The sequence below is a fragment of the Grammomys surdaster genome, unplaced genomic scaffold (genome assembly GCF_004785775.1).
Source record: "Grammomys surdaster isolate TR1022 unplaced genomic scaffold, NIH_TR_1.0 363, whole genome shotgun sequence".
Lineage (NCBI taxonomy): Eukaryota > Metazoa > Chordata > Mammalia > Rodentia > Muridae > Grammomys > Grammomys surdaster.
The window spans coordinates 7978777-7992992 of record NW_021604782.1 but is presented as its reverse complement, the minus strand read 5'-3'; the positions used below and the strand labels follow the sequence as shown (position 1 = coordinate 7992992).

The 14216-nt window shown below is 42.1% G+C and overlaps 1 protein-coding gene across 1 annotated transcript in view; it reads left to right on the top strand.

Moving 5' to 3' along the window:
• The window catches only part of Svep1 (sushi, von Willebrand factor type A, EGF and pentraxin domain containing 1), a 167986-nt gene that overhangs the window by 82068 nt on the left and 71702 nt on the right, over window positions 1-14216 (top strand). Inside the window, exons 11-18 of the mRNA XM_028779896.1 lie at window positions 149-280; window positions 1381-1575; window positions 3450-3571; window positions 5784-5892; window positions 7384-7548; window positions 8152-8385; window positions 9890-10051; window positions 12011-12172. Of these exons, the coding sequence (XP_028635729.1) occupies window positions 149-280; window positions 1381-1575; window positions 3450-3571; window positions 5784-5892; window positions 7384-7548; window positions 8152-8385; window positions 9890-10051; window positions 12011-12172 (1281 nt within the window). The remainder of the gene's footprint in view (window positions 1-148; window positions 281-1380; window positions 1576-3449; window positions 3572-5783; window positions 5893-7383; window positions 7549-8151; window positions 8386-9889; window positions 10052-12010; window positions 12173-14216) is intronic.

Genomic DNA, 14216 nt, shown 5'->3' with positions numbered 1-14216 from the left:
ATTATTTCTGTGGTGCAGCCTAAAGATTGAATCTTCTGTTCTCTAGTAATAGACAAACATGCAGCGTGGATTGCTCAGCTGGTTTACATAGAAAATGGAAGCACATCAGATGGAAGGTTAATGATCACATCCCTTCTTCCCTCCGTAGGGGCTGAATTGGTCATTACCAGCAGTCACACACAAGGTGACATGTTTCCTCATGGGGAAACGGTGGTATGGTATACAGCCACTGATCCCTCAGGCAACAACAGAACCTGTGACATCCACATTGTCATAAAAGGTACTCTCTTCCAGTATCCCCCCCAGTCTAGCTAACATCTGATATATGTGATCACTATACTCCTCTATTTTGTGGGGGAAGATAGTCTGTAAGTGCTGAAATTTCAAGCTGAAATACTGACAGGATGTAAGTTTCCAGTTGTCATGCCTGACCTTGTGACAGATTGTCCCTGAGGGTAGTCATTAGTTCCTGTGTTAACAAGAGTACCCCAGAGGAAAAGAGCCAGTTATAAAGGGATTGAGTTGCCTTAGATGATATTGGCTAGAGAGCCCAGCCATGGGTTCTGCACACGGGTGATGCAGAGAACCCAGTTGCTGCTCATTCCAGGAAGCTGGAAGTCGTGGGGGGGGCATCTTTCATCCCTATGATGCAGTCCCAGGCCATTGATGAAGGCCTGGAAGCCCACTGGGAGACTAAAAGCTGATAGAACCTGGAGTCTCACATCCAGGAGTGAAGACAACAACAAGAGACTGTTCAGCACTTACTTCATCAGAGTAGTGGGCACATCTGATGGCTTCTTTTTCCTCTCTCCCACTCCATCTCTTATCCTATTGGATGGAACTGCCCACATTCAGGGCAGGTTCTTCCCTGCTGATGACTGTCCCCACTTGCCAGTCATCTCTGGAAACACCTTCAGTGACTCCCAGAGGGACAGTGGTTTACTAATCTTGTAGACATCATTCCCCCTATTTTGCTCATAGTCAAGATTCACCCTCACATCTGTCTTACGTCTGCCCTTTCATTAACCATTTCCTCTGAGATTGCAAAGTGTTGCTTTAAAGACCTTGAAAAGGTCTTTGCTACATAATGTTATCCATGTTTTATTCAAGCGATTATTCCAGAAGTAATAGTACAAGGTCAAATAGACTTTTACCTTCCTATAAAATGTCTGTAACTCCTAATTGCATATTGGTGCAACTTTTCAACATCTGCCCACAATACAGGAACCAAAAAGCAGTTAGTGCTGCTCTCTCATCCTGGGGACCCTTGGTAAAATGTTCTCCTAGTAGACAGGAGTCCTCTTCTCGACTCAGCTTTAATTCCTGGACTATATTTCTTCTACAACTATAATTGAATAATACAGTGTTATTTTGACACAGGTTCTCCCTGTGAGGTTCCCTTCACTCCTGTAAACGGGGACTTTATCTGTGCCCAGGACAGTGCTGGTGTTAACTGTAGTCTGAGCTGCAAGGAGGGCTATGACTTCACAGAAGGGTCAACTGAGAAGTACTACTGTGCTTTTGAAGATGGGATCTGGAGACCACCATATTCTACAGAATGGCCAGACTGTGCTAGTAAGTTTCAATTCTGTACCTTTTAAAGTATACCACCATGTGCTTTTCTACATGACACACAGAAAATGTGCCTTACAATGAGAATTAATGGGAAGGGTGTCATGAATCAGAATATGTATAGTTTAAAATATTAGCCAACAGAGTCTCGCTAGAGATAGGGTTACTATAGAAAGGCAGAACTATCTTGATCTGCTCATGATTTTCCAAAAATGTTTGAAGAAGTTTGTGAGCATGGAATTCTTTGCCTCAAGTTTCTTAGTGAAAGAACTTCTGGAACTTAATATCCTATGTAGGTGACAGAAAATGGTAGATTGTGTGCTGTCTTTAGATTTGACTTAGATTCAGAGCTGCTGAATCTGGGGGGGGGGGGATGGAGTGTGTTGTGGGAGGATGCTGAGGATTGAACCCCTGGGAAAACTACATTCTAAACTCTAGCAGCCCATAGTGTTAGCATTCACTACAAGAGCAAAGTTGTTTTTGTGGAAATTATACTCTCAAGGATTACGACTACACATAACAGTTAAAACTTGTAAACGTCTGCTAGTTGAAAATATAAGCACATAATAAAAATGTATATACATTTAAACCGCTTTGACGTAGTCAAGATCAAAGGCTCTCTTTTGTACCCCACTGCAACTTCTCTCATAGGACTGGAGGTTACAGAATACTAGATCAAAGCAAAGTCATCTCAGTAGCAGGGTGCGGTGCCTCTCAGCTGTGGTTTATTGTGGCCAGTGACTACCTGGAAACTGTCTCTCACTGTCACCTCTCACTACGAAAGCAATCTTATAAATCATGTCAGAATCCCCCAAAAAATGTTCAATTTTAAAAATATTCTTTAAGTCAGCATATAAAAATATTAGCCATCACTATGGAATTGTCATACATGTGTCCTAATCCTTGTAAAATTAGTCCTCTTCTAGGATGCAGGTTTTGAATTTCAGTTTTTTTAATTAATTAATTTATTTATTTTAAACTCCAAATTTTATTCCCCTCCTGGTCCACCCTCTTATTGTTCTATATCCCATACCTCCTCCCCAGCCCCCTGTCCCCACGAGGCTGTCCCCACCCCCTCAACCCCCACCCCACCAGACCTCTAAACTCCCTGGGGCCTCCAGTCTCTTGAGGGTTAGGTGCATCTTCTTTGACTAAACCCAAACCAGGAAGTCCTCTGCTATATATGTGTTGTGGGGCTCATATCAGCTGATGTATGCTGCCTGGTTGGTGGTCCGGTGTTTGAGAGATCTCAGAGCTCCAGGTTAATAGAGACTGCTGGTCCTCCTACAGGGTCTCCCTCCTCCTCAGTTTCTTCCAGCTTTTCCCTAATTCAACCACAGGGTCAGCAGCTTCTTCTGTTCACTGGTTGGGTTCATATATCTGCATCGGAGTCTTTCAGCTGCTTGTTGGGTCTTTTGGAGGGCAGTCACGATAGGTCCCTTTTTGTGAGTGCTCCATAGCCTCAGTAATAGTGTCAGGCCTTGGGACCTCCTCTTGAGCTGGATCCCACTTTGGGTCTGTGATTGAACCTTCTTTTCCTCAGGCTCCTCTCCATTTCCATCCCTGCAGTTCTTTCAGACAGGAACAATTATGGGTCAGAGTTTTGTCTGTGGGATGGCAACCCAAAGCTCTGGGCTGGGAATATAGTTCAGTGATAGAACACCAGAGCAAGAAAGGGAAGGAAGTCAGGAAGTAAGGGAGGAGAAGGGGGAGGGAGCAGAAGGGTAGGGGAGGGGAGGGGAGAGAGGGGAAGGGGAAAGAGAGGAGGGGGAAGGGGAAGAAATGGGGAGGGGAAAAGAAAGGAAGGAGAGGGGGTAAAAATTAAATTTGTGTTGAAGTTCTACCCAACTGAAGCTGTTTTGCCTTAAATTCTCTAGTAAAACGTTTTGCAAACCACGGGTTCAAGTCCTTTGAGATGCTATACAAAACTACGCGGTGTGATGACATGGATTTGTTTAAGAAGTTTTCTGCAGCATTTGAGACTACCCTGGGGAACATGGTATGTCATCAGAAGTCTTTGGCTGTGTGTCGTGTTTTGAAGGATACTACTAAAGCTGTCTTATCTTCCCTGGGTCTCTTACAACTGAAATGTCCATTCCTGAATGTTTCCTTCTTTGGGATCCAAATTTGTATTTGTAATTATTTATTCAATTTAGACTTCTGATATAAGTTTTAATTCAGTTTATAAACTTTCTGAATCAGAAAGTTTGAAAAGTTTAGTGTCTTTATAGTTTAAAAATATTTGCTTTATTTTTTAAAATCACACACACACACACACATACAAATACCCAAACTTTTAAGTTATATTATTTTAAGAACTAGTTGAACATTTGAACATTTTCTTTTTGTTGCTGTATTTTGGGTTTGCTTTTGGACTTTGAGAGAGGGCTTCACATAGCCCAAAGTGACCTCAAACTCACTACGTAGCCAAGGATGGCCTAGAACAGCTGGTCCTGCTGTCTCTACCTCCTGATTTTACTGCAGTAGTTCTCAATCTGTAGGTTACAACCCTAAGACCATCTGCACCTCAGAGATTTACATCATGATTCATAACAGAAGCAAAATTACAGTTATAAAGTAGCAATGAAAATAATTTTGTGGTTGGGGGTCACCCCAATATGAGAAACTGTATTAAAGGGTCCTAGCATTAGGAAGGTTGAGAACCACTGGCTTACAGACTTGTGCCATCACACTCAGTATGTGTTACAGGGGATTGTATCCAGGGCTTCAAGCATTCAAGGCAAGTACTCTACCACTTGAGCTGCATCCTCATACAAAAGGATTTTCTATTGTATGCATTTTTGTCTAGGTTTCTAGACAGCAACGCAACGACCTTAACTGAATTGAATGTCTAGAAAGCAGGAGCCATGCTTTTGTCTGACAGAGTGGATGGAGATTTGTTGATTGGCTAACAAACATAATAAAGTGCTGCTTGCTAAATGCCAAGTGTTATGAAAATGTGCAATGTATAAACTGGCATATACTTAATAAGTTCTTGGTTTAAAATGTTTTACTTAAGCAAGCTTGGTAGAGCCAAATGCCTAATAGGAAAATCAATGTCATCCTTGCCAGAGGACGGAGGAACTCCTGTGTTCATCTGGTCACTGTGAGTCTCAGGTCTGGACTGTAAAGGGCAATGACACACTCATAGTATCATACCATAGTGAAAAATAGTGGGCTATTCCTCAAATAACTATTAGAGCTCACACTGGAAACTGTGTGAAATAAATTCCATTCATGCTAGTGGCCTTCATTTGTCTAAAACAAACTGCAGTCGGTTAAAGATGGTAAAAATGGATCAGAACGTGACATTAAATGTTTGTTCATTTGATTAGTATTTAGTCAGCATCTATGTTCTGTGGGATAACCTTGGCAAGCATTAGGTACTTGTAGACTTTACATCCCAATGAATGATATGAACAATAAACCAATTACAAGGGAAATGGCATGCCAGGCAGAACGTACTACAGAATGAGACAGATCAGAACATGGGAAAACAGTGGTGTCCTGTTGGAAAAGTGGAATGAAGAGATGAGAAGGAAGTGTTGTTCAGGACACAGCTTCTACAAAGGACAATGAGGGTGGAGCTGACACCTTGAGAGGCTTCAAGCAGGCAGAGGGAACATGAGAGTCTGGAAATAAAAGGAAAGCTTCAGAGTGGGGATTCCACTTCCAGACCTGCCAAGAAGACCTGGATGTATAATGTTTCCAGAACCATTTTCTGGAAAATAGACCAGAACTCTGGAAAGTTGAATTTTATTTAGAGCAAAGATGAAGAGAATATAGAGAAAATATGACCTTAACAATTTTTCATTTACTGACGGAGTTTCAGAGAACATGGGAGAGCTAGGGGACTAGAGAGGGGTGGGGCATAACATTAGAGAAGGGGTTAAGGAATCTAGGGTAGTCTCAAGTCAGAGATAGCCCAGGAGTCCAGGCTTCCTCTGGTGAGGGACACAAATGGAGATTAAAAAGTATGAATTTAATACTGGTGGTCTGAGACAGTGAGAGGCTGAAAGGTGAAGGGGAGGAAGGGAGGGAGAGACGGAAGGATGGGTAGAGGGAGGGAGGGGCCTTTTCATAACATGTAGAGTTCTGTAAATATAAAGTGTCCTCTCTCATCCCATTGGTGAAGATGAGAGGTCCAGGGGAGCCGAGGGTTCTCCAGAAGTGCACAGGGGCGTGGTTTCTGACTTCATCTTCACTTCCAGGTCCCGTCCTTTTGTAGTGACGCTGACGACATTGACTGCAGACTGGAGGACCTAACCAAAAAATACTGCATCGAATATAATTACAACTATGAAAACGGCTTTGCAATTGGTAATTATATTTTGCCGTGCTGATATGCAAGATGGATCAGCAAAACAAAATAGCCCCACAGGAGTGGTGGAAAACAAAAAGAAAAAAAAATCAACCTTTTTCATCAAGTAATTTAGGATGTCTATAGAATCTGATCCTGTGATAATTCATTATGGATATCTTAAATTTTGGTATAAAATAAGTCACCTTAAAACATTAATGAAAACACTTCAGGATAAAAGTCACATTGTGATGGAAAAATTTGAAAAGTGACCTATTACTAAATGTAATCATAAGAGTTACAAAGTACTTAAAGAATAGTTTTCTTTTTTTAAATATAAAACTCCATGCAGTAGAAACTCCCAGTATTCTATGAAGGCATAGCTAGGGAGGACTCCCAGCAGTAAGTTTTACATGGCATTCAATTGGCCTTGCAATTAAGCCATTTATTCAAAATAGTCCTACGTGGGAAATATTCACAGTTCTCACCCAGGTTATAAAACCCAGTTATTGAAAATGTAAATGTCTAAGTCTAACCAAAATTTTGAATGCTTTTTCCAAGTAGAGCAAAATTTTTTTATCAAAGATTTTCTAAGTATAGTAAATCAACTTTGCATAATTGCTACATGGTATTTCTGGGAGACTTTGTAAGCTGAAATCACAAAAATACTGATTCCTGCTTTTAAAATATACACAGAAAGCCAACAAATCTCTGCAGAAAGTTTACCTAAGTGGACAAACAGGCTCTCGAAGACAACTTGTTTAAAGATCATAATTAAGTGTCAGTGTGACCAGAGCAGCATGACTATCACATAATTAGCTGACTTGATTAGTTGAGTCAGATATTAAAGCAGGCGGGGCATCTAAATTGTCCCCTCTTATTACAGACAAAGCTATTGTTGACCTCTATTAATGAAGGAATTGGAGTTCAGGAGGATGAAAGCAATTTGGATGGGGTTATACAATCATATGTCACACCTCATGAACCGAAAACCTGGTGTCTGCCTGTCAATCACACTGGCATCAAGGACACTTTAGAAGTCACACATATCCATGTCTTCTCCCAAGATGCAAACCTGTACTTCTAGTCTGCCTTTGCCAGCTTCCCTGCCTTTAATATGTGAAGCAGATATTCTGAATAATATTTATTTTTTAGAAGTCTGATTGTGTTCACTAAGCTTATAAAGTCATTGGAGGAAGGTATAGAAGAGAACTAGGAACTCATTAGAATTCTGTACTGCATCCCAATTGCTTGTGAATTGAGGATAATTACCTTTTAACTTAAAGAAGTGACAAATTCCATATACTGTCATAGGTAAGAGGGTAATATATTAGTCTCTAAATTAAATACAAAATGCCCCCAAAATGACAACGTAAGGCTTAGACCAAACCACCTATACACCAGGGGCATTGAGTAAATGGTTGAGGCAGTTTGACTTGTGATGTTAGAACCTAAACATGGAGGAAGAGGCACCTGTCTGACCACTTGTTTCTCTGCCCAATTCTCATCAGGACCAGGGGGCTGGGGTGCAGGTAACAGGCTGGATTACTCCTACGATCACTTCCTGGATGTTGTACAGGAAACACCCGCTGATGTGGGCAAAGCCAGATCGGCACGGATTAAAAGAACTGTCCCATTGTCTGACCCCAAAATTCAGCTAATTTTTAACATCACAGGTAAGAATAAACTGTCTATTTGACAAAGAAATATGAGACGAAGTTTGGAGCTGGAAAGCTATTTCTGATATGTATCATGCATTATGCTTGTTCAGAAGTAACCCTAGAGATGAGAACTAGAGTTAGCGGCCAGCTAAGCGTGGTCATTGCCAGCTAAGCATGGTCATTGCCAGCTAAGCGTGGTCATTGCTTTGCTGTTTATTGTCACAGAGCTCTTTTCTGGCCCTTGCAGACACAAGCACCTGCTTTGCTTGCATGGTGACAGGATAAACTAAGATGCTCATTTTTAAAAGCAAGAATATAGACTAATAATTCATCCTGTGAGGATGAATTCGCTCAACAGTCGATATCAACCCAGCATCTAAGCAAAGGATTCAAACATATTTTGCTCTTAATACTACCCATGTGTGATGTATTCAGCAAGAACTGGTTGACTTTATTTTAACTTAATTTTTTATGAAATACTTTAATATATGATTTCATTGGGGATAAAAATTATTATTATAGTTAGTGCCTAATACATGTTTTATGCGTGTGAGTGTATGTGTGTGAGTGTGGGTGGGTGAGAACATGCATGTTTAATTTTGTTGTGTTTTATCTCAGCTAGCGTGCCACTCCCAGAGGAAAGAAATGATACCCTTGAATTGGAGAATCAGCAGCGGCTCATTAAGACACTGGAAACAATCACAAATCGCCTGAAAAGCACCTTGAATAAAGAGCCCATGTATTCTTTCCAGCTGGCCTCGGAAACGGTGGTGGCTGACAGCAATTCCCTAGAAACAGAAAAGGCTTTTCTCTTCTGTAGACCAGGCTCTGTGCTGAGGGGTCGCATGTGTGGTAAGACTCCCCAGGGATCCAGCTCTTCACTGTGCACTGGGTCAAATGAGCTGGACACAGACGTTTTCCAAGTGTGTTTAAAGAACACTGATATGGAACAGGCATTTTGCATCGTTGTGTGGTTGTTACTATACTGTGTTGTTTCAAGAACCTGAGTACACACCATTGTTGAGGACAAGCCAAGTATTTTTATGTGAAGGAAACATCTTATTTTCGTTTATAGCTCTTTAAGCCTCATAGAGATGCTGGAGAAAGGATCAGTGGTTAGAGCACTTGCTGCTTTTGTCAGAGACCAGAGCTTAGTTTCCACATCCACACTGGGCAGCTCACAACCACTGGGAACTCCAGCTCCAGGGGTTCTGATTCCGTCTTCTGGCCTCCACAGGCACATGTGTTCATGTACACACACACACACACACACACACACACACAACACAGTGAATGATGTGAATCTCAGGTTAGTCTCCCTTAGGTCCTGGCCCTTGTGTCATGCACCTGAAGCCTCCTCCTTCTGTTCTAGCCATCACACCTATAGCTTGTTTTTGCTATCCCTAGTGTGACAAAGATCAATTCATTCAAAGCTGTTATTAGGAACCTACTCTGGTTTCTTTTTCACTCTCTGAGAACAATCGGGAATTGACTTGACCAACATTTCTCTCGTCTCAGTGAGGCCTTCAGACCTGTGCCAATGTAAAATGTCTGTGATGCATCGTGGCTAAGCTTAGGGCCCACCTAAGAACTAAGGCATCTGCCAGCATAAACATAGAGAATTAGGAATTCATTTTCAATAAGCACCCAGGTAATAGTTGAATTCATTAGTATCTCCAAATCACCTGGTATAAGGTTCAGGCATCTCTCTAGCATGCTTTGATAACCACCTGCTCAGTGAGTATAACACTCTATTTGACCTCAGATGTTCCATGACACTATACATTCTAAAGTGTGCCCATTGCCTTAGAGCCCTTTGATCAGAGGATACCTGAAACACTCCCTCCAAGAATTCCCTTGCCTGTTTCAGTCTTTCTGTGTTGACCTGAATTCTGTGTCTAGAAATGACACTGGATGGAGAAGTAGTTTTCTTTTTTTATCAGGGGAGGGGGGTTATGTGCAGAAAGATAATTTAGAAAATGTTTTCAATATCACAAAGCCATCGCAAGTTTATCTAAATACTCATTCTTTTATCCTTGCCTTCAGTTTTTTCTTTGTTAACTATACATTTTCTATAATGGTTTCTGTAATGCCATAGCTTTCCTGCATTTTTTAAAGCCCTATCATATTAATCCTAAGATTGGTCAATAAGATGTATACATCTTCTCAAAAGAAATAATATACAACTATTGGTCTTTAGAAATATATATCTGGAAGGTCTACCCGCTGTGGGTATAAAACTCTTACGTGAAATTTAACCTGTGAACAATAGTACCTAGAAACATGCTTCCTGGGAAAAAGAATTAAAGGGTGCTGTGGCTGTGGGATCTGAATTTCCTGCCTGTTTTGTCCACAGTCAACTGCCCCCTGGGAACCTCTTACTCTCTGGAGCATTCCACCTGTGAAAGCTGCCTCATGGGATCCTACCAAGATGAAGAAGGGCAGCTGGAGTGCAAGCTCTGTCCCCCAAGGACTCACACGGAATATCTCCATTCAAGAAGCATCTCTGAATGCAAAGGTAGATAGAGGCTTAAGGTTTGAGAGACAGATGGATTTTTGTGCCCAGTTGTAGTGGGAGGGAGGTTTCTTTGTCCATCACTTGATCTTGGTCAAGGCTTCTGTATCAAAACATAAATTAACAAGAGACAATCATATCCATTTTTTAATGAAACTTTTGCATGGCACAGGAGCCTTTAGAAATGAAGACACAAAGAAACTAGGGTGTGTGTGTGTATGTGTGTGTATGTGTGTGTATGTGTGTGTGTGTGTGTGTGTGTGTGATGCTGAACTTGATGATGAGGTGAGTGGCTAAGTAGAAGTACAAAGGGACAAAGAGAGTAGGAGGTGTTGCCTGTTTATCTGTGTTCTCCCTGGGCCCTAGTGTCTTCAGAGCCAAGGGTGCTTCTTTCCTCTGGATAGCAGAATGAACAGGTCTCTTATGGTCTCAAGATCTATTGTGAGAGAAAGAGAGATAGGGAGGTTCAAAGAGACCTGCCTGCTTCTACAATGCTCTCAGGTTCCTCAAGCTTAAAATATTCAGTATGTGGCCAGGTGTGGTGGTGCACGACTTCAATCCCAGCATTTGGGAGGTAGAGACAGGCAGATCTATGAGTTCAATGTCAACCTGGTCTATAGAGGGAGGTCCAGAACAAACAGGGCTGCGCAGAGAAATCTTGTCTCAAAAGCAAACAGCAAAATATATTTAGTATGCTGATGTGCCATGCTTTGTGGAAGAACAGTGGTTCTCAACCTGTGGGTCCAAACCCCCTTAGGGATCAGAGGACCCTTCAATAGGGGTCACATATCAGATATCCTGCATATCAGACATTTATATTACGATCCATAACAGGAAGAACATTGCCATTATAAGATGCAGCAAAAATTATTTTATGCTTGTGGGCCACCACAACACGAGGCACCATACTTAAGTGTCAAAGCATTAGGAAGGTTGAAGACCACTGGGGTAGAGGGTTCTTAGCCCTGTCTCAATTCCTCAGTCTAAAAATAGATGGAATAAGAGCAGTGCTAAAAGCAACTTTCCACACTCTTTCTTGTAGTTATAAAGCACTAAGTGAATGTGTCCTCGGTCCAGAAAGACCATTTCTCTCTTCTTGGAACTATGCCTTGGTCCATGCCTGCTCCTCTCTCAGACAGACCTCAATCCACATTCATTAATTAGCCTGAAAGTTTCTCTTGACTCTCATACTAATTAGTAGTAGGAAGGACGTTCGTGGCCCTTTGCAATCAAGTTGGATGTAGATAGTATCTAACAAATACTGTTAGAATAGTGTCTGATATGTTGACTTGGAAACGAACTCCAGCAGGCACAGATGAATGAATAGATTCTTGCCTCTAGGAAATATGGCATTTTCTGGGTTTCTCCTGCTCTTCACAACACAAGTCTCTGGTGGAAACATTTTCTTTCATAATGAATGTTAACAGGAGACACATCTCATCAAACTGACTGTTAGACATTGTTCCTCTGTCCTAGGACGTGAAGGTAGTTGTCGGTGTTTAACAATAAATATAAATTCTAGGAGGTGCTGGGTGATTGGAAATGTCCCCAAACTGTTAGCAAGGCTGATAATGAGAGTCTGATGGAGAAACTGAAGCAAAAGGACAGTGGGTCAATGAAGCTGTTGAAGGAGGCAGCAGAATCCGTCGTCCCTGGAGATGTGCACTGCTGGATTTAAATGAATAAAGGCCAAATTGAGTTTCCCTTCCTGTCCCTCTTCACACAGCTCTCCACAACAAGCTTTGAAGATGGTGCCTCACTGTAGTTAGAACACTGATTGGCAGCGATGGAAGGAACTGGGGCATATGTCTAAAAGTTAGCAATATACAAAGCATGATGGCTCTACCTTGTGTTCAAGTTTCCTTTTCCATTTCGCCTTAGATAGGGAAAGCCTTACACCACACCCAACTAATTTTAAGCAACTTCATCCCATTGCTCATTGCATGGTATGTTTCTTCTCAGCTCAGTGTAAGCAAGGCACCTACTCTTCCAGCGGGCTGGAGACCTGCGAATCGTGTCCGCTGGGAACTTATCAACCAGAATTTGGATCCCGGAGCTGCATCCTATGCCCAGAAACCACCACAACTGTGAAAAGAGGAGCTGTGGACGTCTCTGCTTGTGGAGGTTATCATCCGTGCTTTAGATGTTTATATTTATTTACATATGCTAAGTTCTCTGCAGGGAGGAGTGGGGTGCTTTTAACAAAACTGAATGTCCACAGTATGCAAAGAATGTAACTGTCTCTTCATGGGGAGTTTCTTGTTTCCAGCCGGTCAGCACGTCAGTATAAACAATGGGCTCTCTGTATATAGTACACGACTTCTATCTTGGGCCTCAGTAATAAGTAGGAGGTTTCATGGCACCACAGGCATGCAGGTTCACGGGTCCTGTCCCAGGAATATTGATTCGCTGGGTGCAATGTGCATTTCTACCTAAGTATTCAGGTGATGCCTACCTTTGCTAGTCCAGGGATCGTATTGTGGCAACTACTGGTTTAAACGGAACCAGTGTTCCACTTTGAATATCTCAACCATCCTAGCTGACTATAGTTACCCAACCAGAAATTCCTGAAGATGTAAGCAAACAAGAAGATAAAAAGTTCACATTATCTCAAAACCAGAACAGGCGGTCAAAATTGATCTTATGGGCTGTGGAGATAGCTCAGTTACTTCAGGCTTGCTGTGCAAGCATGGGACCTAAGTTCAGATCAGCAGCACTCATGGAAGAAGCCAGACACAGCGGCACGTGTGTAATGCCAGTGGGGGGCAGGAGGTGGCGAGGGCAGGAGCAGGAGGATCTCTGAGGCTTGTTGACCAACCAATCTTGCCTATCCATGAGCTCCCGGTTCAATGAGAGACCATGTTTTAAATGACATAAAAAATGATAGAGGAAGACACCCAAAGTTTACCTTTTGCCTCATCCACAAATGTATACACACACAAGTGTGTACACGCACATGAACATATACATACATATATACACACAAACATACACACATGTCTACACACATATGAACTCATGCACAAATGTATCATAACTGTGTACACACACATGAACATACACACACACACACACACACATATGAACACACACATAAATATATACACACATTCAACCTGTTGCTAGAAACTCCAAAAAGTTTGTTTCTCTGTAAAACCAGTGGAGCTGTATTTAGAATAAATGGTTGGTTAACTACCCCTGAAGTAACAGAGGCTCACTAGAACGAGCAGGTGTGCATGGTGACTTTTAAAAGTATGAGTCCTCTTGTTCTTGATACTTAGAGGTCTGCCAGAGCCTGACATACACAGAGGCGGATGCTCACAGCTAACCCTTGAACTTATCATGGGGTTCCCAATGGAGGAGAGCGAGAGAAGACTGAAGGAGCTGAAAGGGGTTGCGGCCCCAAGAGGAGAGCAACAATCCCAACCAACCAGAGCTCCCAGGGTCTAAACCACCAGCCTAGGAGCACATAGGGAGGGACCCGTGGCTTCAGCTGTATATGTAGGAGAGGATGGCCTTGTTGGGTATAGATGGGAAAGGAGATCCTTGTTCCCATGAAAGCTGGATACCCCAGTGTGGGGGAAATCCTGGGTGGGGAGATGGAGTGGGAGGGTGGGTGTGGCCATATCCTCATAGAAGCAGGAGCAGCCTCCTTCTGTCTCCACTCTCCAGGCTACACACTTCCACGCTGAGTTACAGCCATACATAGCTACAGGCAAAAAGAGACTGAGATTCTTGAGAAGCACTCAAGTGAGGAGTTTACTTGTGACAGAGGGAGGGTGTGTCTAGAGCTACATCTAAAGTAATGTAGTCCTCGGAAGTTCAGAGACATAGGACATAGTGTGTTGGATGATATGTTTTATACGTCTTCTCATTGGTTTAAACTGTCTCGGCGGTGTACCAGGGTCACGGTAGATAAATGTTTTAGACTTAACAGATTCCTTGAGTACTGTTCATCAACCTACTGTTTGACCAAAGCTTTGAGAATAGAGTTTTTCTAAACGGTGGTTAAAGCATATAAACCATGCCTGTTGAGTCAAAGCAATCTCCTGGGTTTTTTGCTTTATTTTTTACTTTAGCGTCAAACAAAACCTCACTCACTATATGCTTGAAATGGATCTGCCAGATACTCTTTGATTTTGCTAATATGTGAGCTAATTTTCAAAGA